This window comes from Rhinatrema bivittatum, chromosome 18, assembly GCF_901001135.1.
Source record: "Rhinatrema bivittatum chromosome 18, aRhiBiv1.1, whole genome shotgun sequence".
In the NCBI taxonomy this organism is placed as follows: Eukaryota; Metazoa; Chordata; class Amphibia; order Gymnophiona; family Rhinatrematidae; genus Rhinatrema; species Rhinatrema bivittatum.
In genome coordinates this window covers 10,134,087-10,153,387 of record NC_042632.1, presented here as the reverse complement: position 1 = coordinate 10,153,387, position 19,301 = coordinate 10,134,087, and the positions used below count along the sequence as shown (strand labels likewise).

The 19,301-nt window shown below is 42.5% G+C and overlaps 1 protein-coding gene across 4 annotated transcripts in view; it reads right to left on the bottom strand.

Annotated features, from left to right (window-relative positions):
* Positions 1-2,256: 2,256 nt before the first annotated feature.
* KCNIP1 (potassium voltage-gated channel interacting protein 1) overlaps positions 2,257-19,301 on the bottom strand; it is a 516,519-nt gene continuing 499,474 nt past the window's right edge. For all 4 annotated transcript variants that reach the window (XM_029583871.1, XM_029583872.1, XM_029583870.1 and 1 more), the window contains exons 7-8: positions 5,619-5,681; positions 2,257-2,735 (exon numbers count right to left, since the gene is read on the bottom strand). In XM_029583871.1, coding sequence (XP_029439731.1) covers positions 2,688-2,735; positions 5,619-5,681 — 111 coding nt within the window. In that variant the 3' untranslated portion in view covers positions 2,257-2,687. The remainder of the gene's footprint in view (positions 2,736-5,618; positions 5,682-19,301) is intronic.

Sequence of the window (19,301 nt, the reverse complement as noted above, 5' to 3'; positions counted from 1 at the left end):
CAGCTAAGTCATCCCGTTAACTCTGAATATTGGAGTTAGCAGGAACACGCCTAATTTATCCAGCTCAATTCTAGCTTCTTAACTTATTAGCCGGCTAGAATTTAGCTGGATATGTGCCCAAATATTGAGTTAGCCAACTACATGCTTTTGAATATCGTCTGCCTAATGACTTAGACTCATAATGGTGAAAATAACTAGGAAAGAGGAGTTTTCAAAAACACTAAACAGAACAAAAAACAGGAAGAATGTAAGCTGCCGCTCGAATTATTAAAAAAGAATGCTGCTTTAAGATTCTCGCATACTTAGGGCTGCACCTCCAGAAGCTGGGTCACTTGGCAGCTTTAGAATCTCTCTGAAGCTTTAAGGTGATTTAGGAAGAAGGTAAAGCTTCTGAATTTTACCATATTTGCTTTTTTGTCTGCAAAACTCTGGATATTGAGACACTCCAAAACCAGATGAGAGTACCTGCCTGAATGCACCATGCAGCCAACCATTTTTGAAGGAGAGAGTTGCTAGATGACTCCAGGTCATCTGAAAGAAGCTAAATTAAGCTGGGTTGTTCCATGGTATTTCCAAGGTATCTGGTTACCTTAGAAAATGTAGCATAAATGGGGCAAAACCAAGCCTGGTTCAACTTGTCCGTGATGCCCTGCAATTGCTTGCCATCCCTAATTAATGTTACATCTAAAGGCAATCATCTTAAACCCAAACAGGACATTAATTCATAGCGATCACCCTGTTCAGAAGGGCTTAGTGCTATAACAAGTCAAACTTTCTTTAGGATCTTTTCAAAAAGTATTACTTGGGCATTTCTATAGTGCACTAAGCCAGGGCACTTTACAACAAATTCCATACAGAGCTAATGAATCTTTGCCCCTGAGGGGATGGAAGATAAAGTGACTTGCTCAAGGTCACAGCAAGTGTTAGAAGCCCTTTATTCTGAATACTAGGCCTCTCCTTTCCATGAAATGAAATAGCCCTCTCAGATACTCTGATTGGGGCAGTTCTAAGAAATTAATACCCTGTGTTCTAGCCCAGTTGGAATACTCATAATCTATATTACCATACTAGTCGATATTTCCCACAGCAGTGGGACTTATCTGCTACCAAGTATTCCAGAAGTTCAATATCTTTCATTGAAGATGAGGGCATTTAAAAATACGGGAAAGGACATTTATCCAATAGAGACCACTGCCCAATGCACTATCACTATTGGTAGATAGACAGGTCACGCCATTATTATCCTCAAATTGCAGACCATTTTATTTACCTCAAATAGAGGGAAGACCAAGATGGCCTTGCTAGGATCCGAACTCCTGCACTGCACATTTTATGCAGGTGTCTGCATGGAGCTAGTTCTCCGACTTCTGGATAAATAGTAAGATGCATGCTACAGGGCAGCAGCAGCATGCAATGAGTCGAGCTTCGTTCCTGCATCTATCATTAATGGAGACTTAACAAGGAAGGGACCAGAAAAAATAGGGTCTAGGATACAAGTTAAAAGAAAAATAGAAGAACAAAACCATGAAAAATGTAGACAGTGGTGGAGTTAAGTGTTTCTAATCTTATTGAAGTCATTTGAAGAGGTCTGTCCAATCCCAGTCAATGGGGAATTCTAATTTTTGTAGTCTATGGAACCTTGACATTCTTGATAACCAGAATGCAATGGCTGGGAGTTAGAAAACTTAGACTAAGTGTCATGGTAACATGGAGTTACCCAGTGGCACAGTTAAGGATTACAGGGGTACAGTAAGAGTGTCTCAGTGCAGGCACTTGCCAAAGGACATGTACCTGATAGCACTTAAGAGTCAGAGGCACTGGCCCCAGTACATCTCAGCTTCCTAGTATTCATCAATGAATTTCAAACCTGGGTGATTTAGAACAAGTCAGCTATTATTTTAAACAGTCCTGCAGGGAAAAGTACCCTTCAGCTCACAGTGGCTTGGTCTACCTGCTGTTTCCATACAAAACCTCCTTTACTGCCCAGCCTACAGCAGGAGAGTTTTCCCTGGGTCCCCAGCGTACAAAGCAGAAGGCCTCACATTTCCATTCAGAACACAGCCCATTCAATTTCTGCGTAGCCAATAGGCGATTGCTGGAAATTGCAGCACAGGTTAGCCACTGTGTGTGCACCTCTCATCCTGGGAAGGAATCGTTTTGCTTTCATTGAGACTGCCATAGTAAATTTAGCATTGATTTTTCAGCTACAACACAGTTTTTTTTCCTGGTTGATAATATTCCATCCAAGCAAGAAGAATATATTAGTAGAATTTATTTCAGACATTTGGTAAGCTGTTATGGTCCATGCACGGCCATAGGCTGAGCCAGCTCCTGGTACAAGGTACTTTGTGCTATGGAATTAAGCGGGATATCAGCAATTCTGCTTACCAAACTCCTGGATAATATTCTTTACATTTTAAAGCAGAAGTGTCCTTGTTTTAGTACTTTATTTTAGTATTAAAATATTGCATGCTTCCAAAATGAAATCATATCCAGTAGGTGATTCTTAAAGGGAAGGAAGTGTGATCGTTTTTCCATTTATTTTGTATTTGGAGATGAGACATTGGTAGAAAATTGTCCCATGATGGATGTTTGAGACGTGTAAAATGCTCTTGTAAAGAACAAAGATGGAGAAGAATGTTTTCTGTCTGAGGTGCTCAGAATGTCTATGGCAGTAGAGGGCATGTTCACATCACATTTTCAAAGAGCTGTAAGGACCTCATGATGTTATCATCCTGGAAGGAGAGAATGAAAAGAGAGAGCTGAATTCAGAGATGTTCAACGCCTGACAGCATGACACAGAAGCATGTTAATGTTCTACGAGAGAGGTAGCCAAGTATTTTGTGTAACAACAATTCTTACAACTTTGAGGTGGAAGCACGTGTCAGTTCATGGAAACTGGACAAACCCTTTTTTCTTATAAATAAAAAATAGATTGCAATGTCTATTTGTTCTATGCAAATGTTTCAAATGATAAAGGGTTAAGCAGTCGGTCCTGCCTTTGTTGGAGATGGGTGGGAAGTCAATCTGTGCAGGCAGGCACTCGTACAGGACCAGACTGCAGCGTTATTGGGGAATAATGCTGAAAATCCAGTGCTGGGTCACTGCCTTGGGGAACTTCAGAGTCTCTTTATTAGCAATGGGACTGGGGGTCTGTAGATACAGTACTGGGTGTCTAGATTGTTACATGGAGTGTCCCCTAGACCTTTTGAAGGGATAAATAACCAGTTCTTACTTACCTATTCCATAGCACTCTTGATTTTTTAAACTTCTATCATATCCCCTCTCTGTCATCTCTTTTCTAAGTTGAAAAGCCCTAACCTGTTAAGCTTTTCTTTGCAAGGGGAACCCTTTTTCATACTGCAGTCTGCTTTGTTAAATTAACTAAATTTCTCCACCCTGAGCACTTGCAGGTCAATAGAACTATTGTTTATTAGTCTGCTTCTGACTTCACCTTATACTATATGATAAATTAAATTAAATTAGTTCTGGTACTGTCTGCCAAAGTTCAACCTTATATTTTGTGTTTAGTTAAATTAAATTAATTTTGGTATTGTTGTCAAGCTGAAGGATCTGCTTTGATACTGACCTGTTAATTATTCTAATTTATTGTAATCCGCTTTGTTCCCAATCTGGATAAAAGCGGGATATCAAATATTTGAAAATAAATAAATAAGTCCAGCATCCTCTTTCCGACAGTGTACAGTCTGGATTTGAAGTACTTGGCACATTCCACATTTCTTGTTGCTCACTGCTAAGGATAAGAGAAGGCTTTCCATAGTCTACCTGGCTAATAACATGTTAGGGACATCCTCCAGGAGCCAGTCCAAACATCTTTTAAAGCCTGCTGTGCTGGTCAATTTGATCACATCCAGTGGCAAAAGAATCTACAGTTTGATAGTGCGCTGAGTGAGAAAGCACTTTCTACAATCTGTTTTAAATCGGCTGGTAGTTAGTTTCATGGCGTGTTCCCTTATTTTATTATTATTTGAAAGGGTAAATAAAAGTCCTTTAAAATATAGGGTGGAATGGGTAATTCCACCCTACTCAAGATTTTATAAACTTCTATCATGTCCCCTCTCAGCTGTATCTTTTCTAAGCTGAAAAGCAATAACCTATGTAGCTTTCATCATAGGAGAACTGTTCCATCCCTTTTATTATTTTTGTTGCCATCCTCTATATCTTTTCTAATTCTGATATGTCTTTTTGTGAGAAGGCTTGACCAGAACTGCACACAATACTCAAGATGTGGTCACACCATGGGACGATACAGAGGCAATTTGATATTTTCTCTTTTATTCTCCATTCCTTTTCAGATCACTCAATGTATTGTCCACAAGGACTCCAAGGTCTTTTTCCTGGGTGGTGACTCCCAATATAGAGCCCAGCATTTGGTACCTATAGCTGGGATTATTTTTCCCTATGTACATTAAATTGCATCTGCTTTTCAGATGCCCAGTCTCCTAGTCTCGCAAGATCCTTATCATTTTTGTTGTCTCTCTCTCTCTCTGCACTTTTTCTAGTTCTGCCCTCTCATTTTGATCGATTAACCAGAAATACACACAATATTCATGGTATGGTCAAACCATAGATTTGCACAGAGGCATTATGATAATCTCAGTTTTATTTTCCATTTCTTTTTGAATCTAGACCATTGCTGCTTACTGAGTTCAGATTTTCAATGCATTATCTACAGTAGCTCCAAGGTCCTTTCTTGAGTAGTAACTCTTAATGAAGAATGTTGATTTAAATTCATTTTATATTATATTATTTTAGATTGTATATTTTATTGAATAATTTGTTTAGGATATTTAATGTTGATTTTATGCTATTTTAAAGTGTTTTAAAGTTGTAAACCGGTATGATTACATTGGAATACAGAGTCAATTTCTGTCCATTGGGAAAATCCATTGGGAAAATCATGCCTACATTTGGGGTATTAAGGCCATGTTAGAGGCTTAACACATCAGCGTTCATTACTGCACACACCGGAGGTCATTTTCAAAACATTTTATGTGCATATATGTGGAAACTGCCCTGTGTTTCCATATGGGTGTAATACACGCACTGTCACAGCACGTGTACTTTTCTCCATTGGGAAAACGTGGTGAAGTTAGGTAAGGGAGGCAAATTATGCACAGAGATTGACTTGTGAAAACCAGGTGCAAAGTATGGCCCAAACTTTCAGAAAGAAACTCTGTAGGCCCATGGTTACTATGTACCAACAGATCTGCAAGTCCCATGGCCAGTTTAAAAGATTTCCCCCATTAAATCCATTTTAATTTGTACATAGCCCTTGAATTTGGTGAGCTGCTGCACGGACTTTAGGACAGAATAGAGCTCTGTTTGCACACTCCTACATCTCACATAAGATAATTCTTTATTCATAAATGTCTGTCTGTGTGTATATGTGAGTCGAGGAAGTGAAAATGTGTGTATGTTATAGAATTATATATGTGAGTGGAGGGAGACTGTGTGCATGTGCATTGGGTATTATAGATATGCGGGGAGAGGGAGCTTGTATGAGTGTCACAGTGAGGTTGGGGGTTAGCAGGATTTCAATGCAATTTAGAAAAAGAAAATAGCAATGTTGCAGAGTGCAGATAAATTATTTTTACCTCCTGGCAGGATTCCATAAACTCATCCAAAGTTACCACTCCATCTTTGTTCTTGTCCATTTTCTACAAAGTAAAAATATATGTTTCATTCACAAATAATGGAAAAGCCATCAGAAGCATGTTGCACGACAGGATGCAAAAGCTGTAACTAGGCCAATGAAATTAACCCCAAATGTCCAGGAACACAATTGCTTCCAACTTCACGCCAAGTTAGCCTTCTGCCAGGCCTGGGTTCTCAAGTATATTTTTAAAAAATTAAATTGCAAGTGATCACTACAGGATATGTATTAACCAGAACATACCACAAAGTATGTGCACAACCATTTACACTTATGATCAATGAGATGCTTCTCGAGAAACCTTTTCTCAAAATGTTTACAGATAAAATATACAACATGTCTTGGTGTCAAAAAGAAAAGAAATGACAGAGAATCTGAATACATGAGAGAGAGAGAGAGGAAAAGGGAGAGTGAAAGAAATAGGAAGAGAATAACAAGATCTTTAGAAAATTAACAAATTGAATCCTGGTGTTGTGGTAACTAGTAGAGGAACTGGTCTGAAGCCTTATATAAGAAACATAAAAAATTGCCATACTGGGTCACACCAAGGGTCCATCAAGCCCAATATCCCGTTTCCAACAGTGGCCAATCCAAGCTACAAGAACCTGTCAAGAACCCAAAAACTAAGTATGTCCCATGCTACTGATGCTAGTAATAGCAGTGGCTATTTTCTAAGTCAACTTGATTAATAGCAGGTAATGGACTTCTCCAAGAACTTATCCAAACCTTTTTTAAACCCAGCTATACTAACTGCACTAACCACATCCCCTGGCAATAAGTTTCAGAGTTTAATTGTGCATTGAGTGAAAAATAATTTTCTACGATTAGTTTTACATGTGCTACATGCTAACTTCATGGAGTGCCCCCTAGTCCTTCTATTATCTGAAAGAGTAAATAACTCACATTTACCTGTTCTAGACTTCTCATGATTTTAACGACTTCTATCATATTCCCTCCCTCAGCTGTCTCTTCTCCAAGTTGAACAGCCCTAACCTCTTTAGTCTTTCCTCATAGGGGAGCTGTTCCATCCCCTTTATCATTTTGGTAGCCCTTCTCTGTACCTTCTCCATCGCAATTATATCTTTTATGAGATGCGGCAACCAGAATTGTACACAGTATTCAAGGTGCGGTCTCACCTTGGAGAGAAACAGAGGCATTATGACATTTTCCGTTTTATTCACCATTCCCTTCCTAATAATTCCTATCATTCTGTTTGCTTTTTTGACTGCCGCAGCACACTGAGCCGATGATTTCAATGTGTTATCCACCATATGCCTAGATCTCTTTCCTGGGTGGTAGCTCCTAATATGGAACCTAATATCGTTTAACTACAGAATGGGTTATTTTTCCCTGTATGCATCACCTTGCACTTATCCACATTAAATTTCATCTGCCATTTGGATGCCCAATTTTACAGTCCTCCTGCAATTTATCACAATCTGCTTGTGATTTAACTACTCTGAATAATTTTGTATCATCTGCAAATTTGATTACCTCACTTGTTGTATTCCTTTCCAGATCATTTATAAATATATTGAAAAGCACGGGTCCTAGTACAGATCTTTGAGGAACTCCACTGTTTACCCTTTTCCACTGAGAAAATTGTCCATTAATCCTACTCTCTGTTTCCTCTCTTTTAACCAGTTTGTAATCCACAAAAGGACATCGCCTCCTATCCCATGACTTTTTACTTTTCTTAGAAGCCTCTCATGAGAAACTTTCTCAAATATCTTCTAAAGTCGAAATACACTACATCTACTGGCTCACCTTTATCTACATGTTTATTAACCCCTTAAAAAAGTGAAGCAGATTTGTGAGGCAAGACTTGCCCTGGGTAAAGTTAAGCCATGCTGACTGTGTTCCATTAAACCATGTCTTTCTATATGCTCTGTGATTTTGATGCTTAGAACACTTTCCACTATTTTTCCTGGCACTGAAGTCAGGCTAACCGGTCTGTAGTTTCCCGGATCGCCCATGGAACCCTTTTTAAATATTGGGGTTACATTAGCTATCCTCCAGTCTTCAGGTACAATGGATGATTTTAATGATAGGTTACAAATTTTAACTAATAAATCTGAAATTTCAGTTTTGAGTTCCTTCAGAACCCTGGGGTGTATACCATCTGGTCCAGGTGATAGCAGGCTGGCAACTCCAATTCCTAGGACCAGACACAAAAAGAGGTGTACCAACTGCAAATGACAAATAGAAGAAAAAGGGGGTGGTAGGGAAACCATCAAGGGAATACAATGAATTTAAAAAAATGAAATTATATGCAAAATATAATATATACACATAAAATTGAAAATGGAAAAAAACAAGATAACAATTAAAACCCAGCCATGTTTCAGTGTACTGCATACATCAGTGCAAAAATCACATACAAAATAACAGAAAAACAACACAGAAATGACAGGATAATTGCCTAAGTACATGCACAAATTTACTCGCTATAAGGATAATGGACCCTTGAAGTGCGGTGTGGTTAACACAGCCTAGTAGGTGAACCTACTAGGCCCATACTGGCAATTGTTGAATGTGCCCTGGACTGGGACTACAATAGAGCTTCACCAATACAGCCTTGTTTGCCGTGGATAGAGCTTTTGGGTTCCAGTGGCCAGCAGGACATAGGGCAAGAGTTCCACAGGATGTATACATAGAGAGGGTCTGGACAGGCTGCGGTGAGACAATTACCAGGAGCTATCCAGAGGTCAAGGTAGGTGGCAAGTGTGGTATAGAGAGAGTTTGTAGCTGAGGTCAGAGGCAGGGGGCAGACAAGAGGGAGATCCAGTTCCAAGACAGAGGTCAGTGCAGAACAGAATGAAGAAGGACTGGGATGAAGGGAAGCCAAGGCAGTCTGGACTGAGCAAGACAAGCTCAGCAAGGCAGGGAAGGCTGGGCAGGTCTGGCAGGCAGGGACCAAAGCAGGATCAGTAACCAAAGCAGGAGCAACATGCACTGCATCTGATTAAGAGACCTGTTGCTAAGGCATTCCCATGGACTGCAGCTGGACCTTTAAGACCCAGCCATGTGACCTCATCAATGAGTGCCAGCAGCCAGGTTTCCCACTGCTGGGACTTCATAAGGTGCTGCGCCACACGTGCACTTAGGGAAGCCCAGGAAGCAGTGCTGCAGATGACATCATGGGGGCATTCCTGCCTTTTCGGAGGCCATCAGTGTCCTGGGGTGAGTGCCAACCAGTTGTGGGATGAATCCTATAACTAACAAACATTACAGTACTCCACCTTCTATGCCTCCAACCAAGAGATTTCTAGGACTGGGCTCCTGGGGGAACCAATGATGGAAATCCTACATCATCTGAGGAGCTTGAGATTTCTTCTGGCCAAAGTTTTTCCAGGAAATTAGATATTCCAAATTGTTACAACATCTTTTAGAGTATAGGATCTCCTGGACCTTGAATTCAGTATCTGTTTCAGAGGTAACATCTGTTGAGCTTGAAGGGTGATGAGCAACAGGGTTTTTAAAAGAGATACATGGAACACATTATGGATCTTCAGAATAGCTGGGTTTCAGCTGGAAGGCGACTGCCCCTGTCTGTCACAGGATCTATTTATTTATTTATTTATTTATTAGGTTTTATATACTGTCACTAGGACATGCCATCCTAACGGTTTACAACATAATAAAAATGGAATAATAACAATTCCGTGATACTAATACAGATATTATAACAGTCTTCCTGTAACATCGAAAGTGGGGAAGAGAAAAACTCAGAAATCAGCAATAAAATCAAAATAAATACATAAACATAAAATTGAAACATCTCTGATCAGACAAAATTAAAAACATGAAATACAGGCCTGAAAATGAACTAAAAATAATAAAAACCAAAGTAAAAGGAGGATAAAAGGCATAAGAAACAATCAGAGGCTGGCTAAGGCCGATATCAGCATAAAAATAAAGTAGAATAAAATAGGATCATAAAGCATGGAAGGCTCAGGCTGTGTATGCCTCATTAAAAAGCCAAGTTTTTAAATCACGCTTGAACTTTTTAAAATTGGTCTCCAATCTTAAAATAGTAGGCAGCATGTTCCAAATTTTGGGATCTGCCAGTGAAAGTGTTCTCTCCCTTACTTGGTTCAAGTGTGCTGAATGTACAGATGGTAAGGATCGTAGGCCCTTATTTGCTGAACGTAGATTTCTCTGTGGGACATGCAGTCTGATAGCTTTATTTAACCAATCTACCTGTTCCCCATATATTAGTCTGTGCAGGATGCAAAGTGTTTTAAATTTGACCCTGGATTCTATAGGTAACCAGTGTTGCTCGATTAACGTAGGAGTAATATGATCGGATTTCTTTTTTCCAGTTAAAATTCTTGCAGGTGTGTTTTGGAGGACTTGAAGTGGACAAATAGACGATGCAGGGAAGCCTAAGAGTAAGGAGTTGCAATAATCTGTGCTTGCAAATATTAGTGCCTGTAGAACTGTCCGGAAGTCATTGTGTGAAAGGAGGGGTTTCAGCCGCTTCAAAGTCATAAGTTTGAAATAACCGTCTCTTACTTTTGTTGAGATATGTTTGCTGAGAGAAAGTTCTGGGTCAATAATGACTCCAAGGTCTTTAACATACTCTGCCAGCTTGAAGGTAGTGTTATCTTTTAGCGAGATTAGGCTAGAGGATTTAGGATACATTTTTCTTTCTAGTAAGATCACCTCTATTTTTTCGACATTTAAAACCAACCTCATTTGTGTGAGTAACTGTTTAATTGCTTTCAAGTACAGAGCTAATGTTTCACATGCTTTTTCTACTGAGTCTTGAATTGGGAGCAGAATCTGGATGTCATCTGCGTAGAGGTAATAAGTTAACCCAAGGCCAGAGAGAAGGTGGCATAATGGTAACAGGTAAATGTTAAAGAGGGACGCAGATAAAGTGGAGCCTTGGGGGACTCCAGTGTTTAGTTCAATTTTGTCAGAGATTGTATTACTAACTTGGACTTGAAAGAATTCTGGAAAGGAATATGACGAGTGAGGTTATCAAATTTGCGGATAATACAAAATTATTCAGAGTAGTTAAATCACAAGCAGATTGTGATACATTTACAGGAGGACCTTGCGAGACTAGAAGATTGGGCATCCAAATGGCAGAGGAGATTTAATGTTGACAAGTGCAAAGTGTTGCATATAGGGAAAAATAATCCTTTTTGTAGTTACAGGATGTTAGGTTCCATATTAGGAGCTATCACCCAGGAAAAAGATCTGGGCATCATAGTGGATAATACTTTAAAATTGTTGGCTCAGTGTGCTGCAGCAGTCAAAAAAACAAACAGAATGTTAGGAATTATTAGGAAGGGAATGGTTAATAAAACGGAAAATTTCATAATGCCTCTATATCGCTCCATGGTGAGACCGCACCTTTAATACTGTGTACAATTCTGGTCGCCGCATCTCAAAAAAGATATAGTTGCGATGGAGAGGTACAGGGAAGGGCAACCAAAATGATAAAGGGGATGGAACAGCTCACCTATGAGAAAAGATATGATAGTTTTGCGTTCGTGCCTGTTCTCGCCCTCGCTCCACCCTCTCTACCTTAGAGGCGACTCCCTTCGGGTCTACGGACAGATGCTGCCGTGGCTTCTCCTCGCTGTTCTTCCTGGAATCCCTGGGCTGGCCTGATGCTGCGGATCCGCCATGTTCCTGATGACATAAGGGCGTGCGGCTCCAGAGTTTGTACTGGCAAGGGCACGAACCTCGGGGGCGTTCCCCCTTAGTGACATCATCCACTTCCACCTTAAAAGGTCTTTGCTTGCAACTACGAATTGAGTTAGCAAGGGGTTTGATTGCGGGGATCATTCTGACCCGCTTCATCTTCCGCTGCTCTGTCTCCACCACCTTACCTTGGGGTACCCGCTCCTCGGGGGCCCCGCTCTCTCTTCTTGATTTCAGATTGTAAAGACGGGATCCAGTACTCCCTCCTAGAGGGCCTACGTCCCTGAATGCTCAGAAGACTCCTTACTACCTGGAAGCGATCGCAGACGTGAACTGTGAGTTCTATTACAGATAGGAATCGGTACTTACTCCATGAGGGCCTATATTCCTAATCTCCGAAGACTCCCTTCTGTCTAAGACGTTATCGCAGGTACGGAGATCGTGAGTCATTATTATAAATTGCAGATAGGAACCGGTACTCGCTCCATGAGGGCCCATGTTCCTAAATCCCTTCTCAACTCTCTTCTATAGCAGAAGCTATCATATATCTATATTTGTGCATTACTATTATAGATTGCAGATAGGAACCGGCACTCGCTCCACGAGAGCCTAACACCCTCCAAAGATTCTCTTCTATTCCATAAGCCATCTCCATACACAGATATTGTGAGTTCTCATTCCAGACTGCACATAGGAACCAGCACTCGCCTACGGCTCCTGTTCCTGAATATACTGAAGACTCTGTTGCATAGAAGCCACTACAGTTATCTACAATTGTGAGTGTATCATCTGTGATTTGTAGTCCTTACAGGAATGTCAGTATATAAAAGTAAAAAATAAATAAATAAATCAATAAATCATCTACTACTGGTTATGTATCCAGCATACCCTGGCTACTCACTATCTATAGTCTCTCTCTACGGCTCAGTAACCCAGAGACCACAATTCCAGTATCAGAGGGACTTCAGCCCTGCCGGGCACATCAGCTCACTACTGCCACCTCTGGTGGTTCTACTTCCTGTCTAATAAAGACCTATCTGTGTCTCCATACTCCAGCCTAGCCGGTAGTCCCTCTCAGGGCATCCTCTTGAGGGCGCTGTCATCTGCCATCAGCCCAGGGATTCACCAATTTACCTCAGGTGTTCATTCCTTTCACTACTAGAGCAGTATTATACGACTGCCACTCTGTGGGAAGTCAACCCACAACAGAACACTAACTCCACCTACGGAGTATTACAATTGTTAGCTCTTCCCCTTGGCAGGGTGATCCATAACCAATTGTTAACTCCCTGGCGGACTTATAACAGATTCCCAACGCCTCCCCGTGGCGGGATAAGGTATTACAGATTCTAACTCTGCCCCTGGGGAGCAGTTCCTATAGATTGCTACTCCTAGCAGCAGGGATTGACAACAGATTGCTAACTTCTCCCTTTTCCGGAGGAGATCCATAACAGATTGCCAACTCCTCCCTCTAAAGGAGGAGCTCGATAACAGATTGCTAACTCCGAGCAGCAGATTTATAACAGATAGAGGTCTTTAAGATCACGGAGAGGTCTTGAACGAGTAGATGTGAATCAGTTATTTACACTTTCAAATAATAGGACTAGGGGGCATTCCATGAAGTTATCAACTAGCACATTTAAGACTAATCGGAGAAAACTATTTTTCACTCAACACACAATAAAGCTCTGGAATTTGTTGCCAGAGGATGTGGTTAGTGCAGTTAGTGTAGCTGGGTTCAAAAAAGGTTTGGATAAGTTATTGGAGGAGAAGTCCATTAACGGCTATTAATCAAGTTTAATTAGGGAATAGCCACTGCTATTAATTGCATCAGTAGCATGGGATCTTCTTAGTGTTTGGGTAATTGCCAAGTTCTTGTGGCCTGGTTTGGCCTCTGTTGGAAACAGGATGCTTGGCTTGATGAACCCTTAGTCTGACTCAGCATGGTAATTTCTTATGTTCTTAACCGGTTGGACAGACAGGATGGGAAATGGCCCAATAAACTTTGGTGTGAACTTGACTGAGGGCATCTTGAGATGCAGATTTCGGGTGCTTACCTGGTTTGGTGGTGTAGGCTAGTGTCTTATCAGCTTGTTTTTTAAATCTTTCTGCCACTACAGTGAGCAGTTGATGTGTTCTACACCATATATCTTTGAAATTGTTGCTCATGATGTTAGCCGCTGGACAGGAAACAGAGAGAGGTACTAGAAGCGGAACCTGAGGATGGTGGCCAAAGACAATCTGGAAGGCAGAGGCTCTTGTAGAACTCCCTACGTAGTTATTATAGCAAAACTCTGCCCACAGGAGAAGGGAAGCCCAATCATCTTGGTGCTTGTTGATGTAGGTCTATAGAAACTTAAGAATTGATTGACTCTTTCTGTTTGCCCATTACTTTGTGGAAGTGAACTCCAAGGTGATAACAAATCTCTTATACAAGCCTTTCCAGAAGTGGGCGGTTAATTGTACCCCTTGGTCTGAGAGGATATCAGAAGAAAGTCCATGTAGAAGGAAGTCATGATACACAAAGAAACAAGCCCCCTCTGGTGTGGACTGCAGGCTAGGAAGGGGAATGAAATGAGCCACCTTTGAAAAGCGATCCATCACTACCCATAAAGTGGTGTGGCCATTTAAGAGGGGGAGGTCAGTGACAAAGCTGAGTAGGTCCAGGGTTCCTTGGCAGGCTGGAAATGGCTGTAACAGCTTCTAAGGGCAAGGTTGAGACAGGTGGGAGCAAGACTCCACATAGTGATTCATATCTTGTTTCAGGTGAGGCCACTAATAGTGATGGTTGTTAAACTTCAGGCTGTGGGTGATTCTGGGGTGTCCTGCCAGATGGGAGTCATGAGCAAGTTTTAATACTCTCTCCCCGTGTCATTTAGGAACAACAGTTTTCCCAGGTGGTACAGATAAGGCAGTTACTTCCACAATTCTCGCTGGGTCTATAATATAGCAAGGAGCCTATGGGACTTCTTCAGTCTTTAATGATCATGAGAGAGCATACAGCCATTGATTTTCTGCAGGTTGGTAGTGTAATTCAAAATCAAAACAACTGACAAATAATTAAATGAAATTGTTGAGGATTCAACCATTGAGCCTGAGGCAGGTATTCAAGATTGTTGTGATCCATACATGTGATTGGATGTCAGATTTCTTCTAATAGATGGCACCATTCTTCCAACCTCAGCTTAACTTCCAGAAGCTCATGATCCCCAGTGGTGTAGATTTTCTTTGCTCGGGAAAATTTCTTAGAAAAGAAAGAGCATGGAAAAGGAGTCCTGTGTTCATCATGTTGAGCATTGGCTTGCTTGAGTATTGTGTGTGGTTCTGCTCACCCCATCTAAAAAAAAAAAATAGCAAATAAAGAAAAGGTACAGAGAAGGCCAACAAAAATGATAAAGGGGATGGAAAAGCTCTCTTATGGAGAAAGGCTGAACCGATTAGAGCTCCTTAGCTTGGAGAAGAGATAACTGTGTTGTACCAGAGGTGGACCCTTGGCCCGAGGTGGGGTTGACGCTACCCGCCGGGCAAGCCCTACAGGTCCCCACTGTTGGGAGGCAGAGCTGGCTGAGAGACAGAGGCCGACTAGAGCTTCACCAATACCAGCCCAAATTCCCCACAGGTTGAGCCCTTGGGTGCCGGGGCTGGCTGGTCTTAGGCGGGCCTCCATCAGACGACTCCCAGTAGATGAGGTGGTAGTCAGCCAGGAACCAGCAGAGGTAATAGGAAGGCTGAAGCAGGTCTGGACAAGGCAGGGATCCAGAGACCCGAGCGCCAAAAGGAACTAGAGATGAAAACAAGTGGTGCCAGAGTAATAGTAGGATGGAGCCTGAAAGGCCAAGTCCAGGGAGATATCAGAAGATGAAGTGGAGAGCAGGTTGGTGTCAGGGCAGGCAGCAAACGTGGAAGGCTGGTCAAATGAGCGAGGGTCAAAACCAGAAGTCAGTCCAAGCGTAGTCAAAAGTGTAGCAAGGGTCAAAGCCAGACGTCAGTCCTGAGCATGGTCCAGACGTAGCGAGGGTCAAAGCCAGAGGTCAATCCAACAAGGCAAGGAAAGGACCAGGTACGGATCAGGAACAGGAACGTAGACAGGATCAGGAACCAGGAACATAGACAAGAACAAGCAACAAGCACACAACAAGCATGCAGACCTGTTGCCAAGGCAGGGAGCTAGTGGCGGGCACTGCCTTAAATAACAGGGCCCGGCGATGTCATCATCTGGGGCGTGGGTTGGATTCCTTCTGCGGCCCCTTTAAAACCCGGCAAGGTGCGCGCGTGCCTAGAGGGCAGCAGGGCACTGGACGGTGGTGTCTTCCCAAGGCACACGTGGGGAGACCCGCCGGGAGGCAGAGAGGTCCGCGGTGGAGCCGGGGATGGCAGAGGAGGCTCGGGAGCATAGGCGGCTGCCCACAGCCACGAGGGAGAACAGACCAGGACTAGGAGCTGGGCGCCGAGAATAAGTGGGCCTGGACGTGGGCCTTCCGCGGATGGGACACACAACATACTGAGAGGGAATATGATTGAGATTTATAAATCATGAGGAATGGGTAAATAGGGAATGGTTATTTCCCTTTTCAAACACTCCAGGACTATGGGACACTCCATAAAACTAGCAATAGGCAGATTTTAAACAAATCATAGGAAGTATGTTTTCACTCAGTACACAAACAAGCTATGGAATTTGTTGCAACAAGTTGTGGTCAAGACAACTAGTGGGGTTTAAAAAAGGCTTGGACAAGTTCCTTAAGGAAACATCCATAAACAGGTATTAGCGGGAAGATTTGGAAAAGCTGGCACTTATCCCTGGGAGTGAGCTACAAGAAACAGATCAACTATTGGGGATGTGATGGCTACTTGTGTTGCTGGGCTCATTAAATCTTAGTCTGATCCAGCATGACATATGTTCTTATGACAAGAGAAATGGGAAACTGGTATGTCTAAAAGTGCCAGAAGAAGCAGGGACTTGCTCTTTCAATGAAAGCCAAAGTTAATGAAGGTTGTTTCAAGTACAGCCAGCAACATTAGGAAGTCAAAGTGGCAGGGAACTGTAAGACCAATAAGGATGTGTAGGGCCAAAATATTTGTTTATGGTTTAGTTTCTTGTTTTTCAATTTTATTTTGTTTTATGTTTTTGTAGGGTTTTTTTGTTTTTTGTTTTTTTCATTCCAACTCATTTTTGGCAAACAGCAAACACAGTTTTCAAATTATATGCAGCGTTTGAAAATTGTGTGCATAAAAGTGAATTGTAACACAGTTGCACGCCAAAATTAGGAGATATGCGCACGGTAGAATATGTACGACGTGTCCACCCGATTTTAAAAGCCGGCCGCCCATATGCGTGCACAAATCCTGATGCACAAACATCTCATGTTCTTAAAAAAAGGGACGTGGTTTTGGTGGGGCATGGATGTTCTGAGGCAGAGCCAAGAGATGTGCGCACAAATACTTATGTGCTGGATGTGCGCCCAGGTCCAGTGCTGCGTAACTTTACTTCTATTATGGAAGAGGTGAAAATGTTTTTAAAAAGCCATTTCTGAGGGGATTATAGAGCCTGAGGTAACTGGGGAGCATGCAGACTATTAAACTAAGGTTGTTTGGAGGACATAGCTCTACAGTGGGCAACCTGGTGGATGAATTGGTGAAATTGGTCATGGTGTGGATGTGCACAGACTATAAAATTCCCCACTTGTGCGTACCCAGTTGCAAAATTGATTGCATATATACACACATCCAGGCTATTTTATAACATACATGGCATATGTCCGCACACCTCTAAAGACAATAAGAAGTCAGTAACTTAGGGCATGCTAGAACCATTGAGAAACCATTGAATGGATAATTGTGAATCAGTTATTTACTCTTTCAGATAATGCAAGAACTAGGGGACACACCATGAAGTTAGAAAGCAGCACATTTAAAACAAATCAGAGAAAATTCTTTTTCACTCAATGCACAATTAAGCTCTGGAATTCATTGCCTGAGGATGCGGGTAAGGTGGTTAGTATAGCTGGGTTTAAAAAATGTTTTGGACATGTCCCTGGAGGAGAAGTCCATAAACTGTATTTAATCAAGCTGACAAAGGTGAATTTTAGTTTCAAACGGTTTTTATTATTATTATTCAATCATCATAGTCAAAGTATATAACCAAGATAGTGGTCCGGAGAGGTTGTACACTGACCTCTACACAGACCTCGTAATAACATCAGCACCACAGCGTACAAACAACACCCCTACCCCCCCCCCCCACCCTCCCACCCTCCCCCAATGAAGGATAAATGTCCAAGGGCAGAGTCCATGCACGTATATCTCCTGCGGTACGTCCCAATGGCAGGATGAATCTTCAAGAGGTGGATTCCACAACAACCTCAGCAATCGTTGATAACCAAACTTCGTGACTGATGAGATAGTGATTGCAAGTACGGGTCCCAAATCAGTAAGAATCTCCGACGGGAGCGAGGATTTGCTCGGGAGCCCAGCTCCTCCATTCGTAACAAGTGATGCAAGTGATTGCGCCAAGTCCAAAAAGAGGGGGGACCAGGATCCCGCCAGTACAATAAGATAACCTTTTTCCCCACCAAGCAAGCTTTGTGTATGAAATTACGTGGACCCTGCTTCAAGGAAATGCGTGGGAAATGACCAAAAAGGAAAAGCAGTGGTGTTATAGGCAATTTAACCCCCAAAAGATCCATTAGATAAGATGCGACTCGTCCCCAGAATCGGCGGACTTTGGGACAGGCCCAAAAAGAGTGAGAGAGATGCCCAATTGCTCCTTGACATTTACCGCAAATTTCACTCTGGACCAACCCCGAGCGATGAGCCAATTGTGTGGAAATATAAGCCCGTCGCAGAAACTTATAATGCATCTCTCTGTAATACATATTTACAGTAATGTGATTAATTCGTCCAAAGCTTGCTAAAGGTGAATTTTAAAAGCCTGACCACACCAAAACTGGGAAATACGTGAATATGTCAGGCTAGTGTGCGCTGAGTGGATTTTAAAAGCTGCCCAGACATGGGCGTATCGCCTATTAAGTGCACAACATTTTTTTGCCCAAAAAGGGGGCGGGGTATGGGCCAAGTCTGGATAGGGAATGAGTGTTCCTGGATTTCACAATGAACAAGCGCATATATACTTACGCTCACAAACACAAGTTGGGGGTCCCCTGCCATGTAACTTTATTTCTGCTATGGATTAGGGATGTGAATCGTTTTTTGACGATTTAAAAAAATCGTCGATATTTTTTAAATCGTCAAAAATCATTAGAGTGCGCGATACAATACAAACTCCCCCGATTTATCGTCAAAAATCGTTAAATCGGGCACGGGAATTATTTGGGGGGAGGGCGGGAAAACCGGCACACCAAAACAACCCCTAAACCCACCCCGACCCTTTAAAACCAATCCCTTACCCTCCCCCACCCTCCCGAACCCCCCAAAATGTTAAATTACCTGGTGCTCCAGTGGGGGGGGGGGGGGGGTCCCGGCGCGATCTCCCGCTCTCGGGCCATCGGCGCCATTTTGGCTGCCACTAATATAAATGGCGCCGATGGCCCGATAAAAAAAAAACCCACCCCGACCCTTTAAACCGACCCCCTTAGCCTCCCCCACCTTCCCGACCCCCCCCAAAACCTTTTAAAATTACCTGGTGGTCCAGGGGGGGCACAGGAAGCGATCTCCCGCTCTCGGGCCATCGGCTGCCACTCATAAAGATGGCGCCAATGGCCCTTTGCCCTTACCATGTGACAGGGTATCCGTGCCATTGGCCGGCCCCTGTCACATGGTAGGAGCATTGGATGGCCGGCGCCATCCAGTGCTAGGGGTTAGGAAATCATTTCTCTTACCTGGGTGAACTGGGAACAAAGTAGGAAAACTGGTAATGGCGTCAGTGCACGTCCCTTATAAAATTCCCCCACTTACATGGTAGAAGCGGCATTTGCACGTGCATATCCATTTAAAATTATGCGCA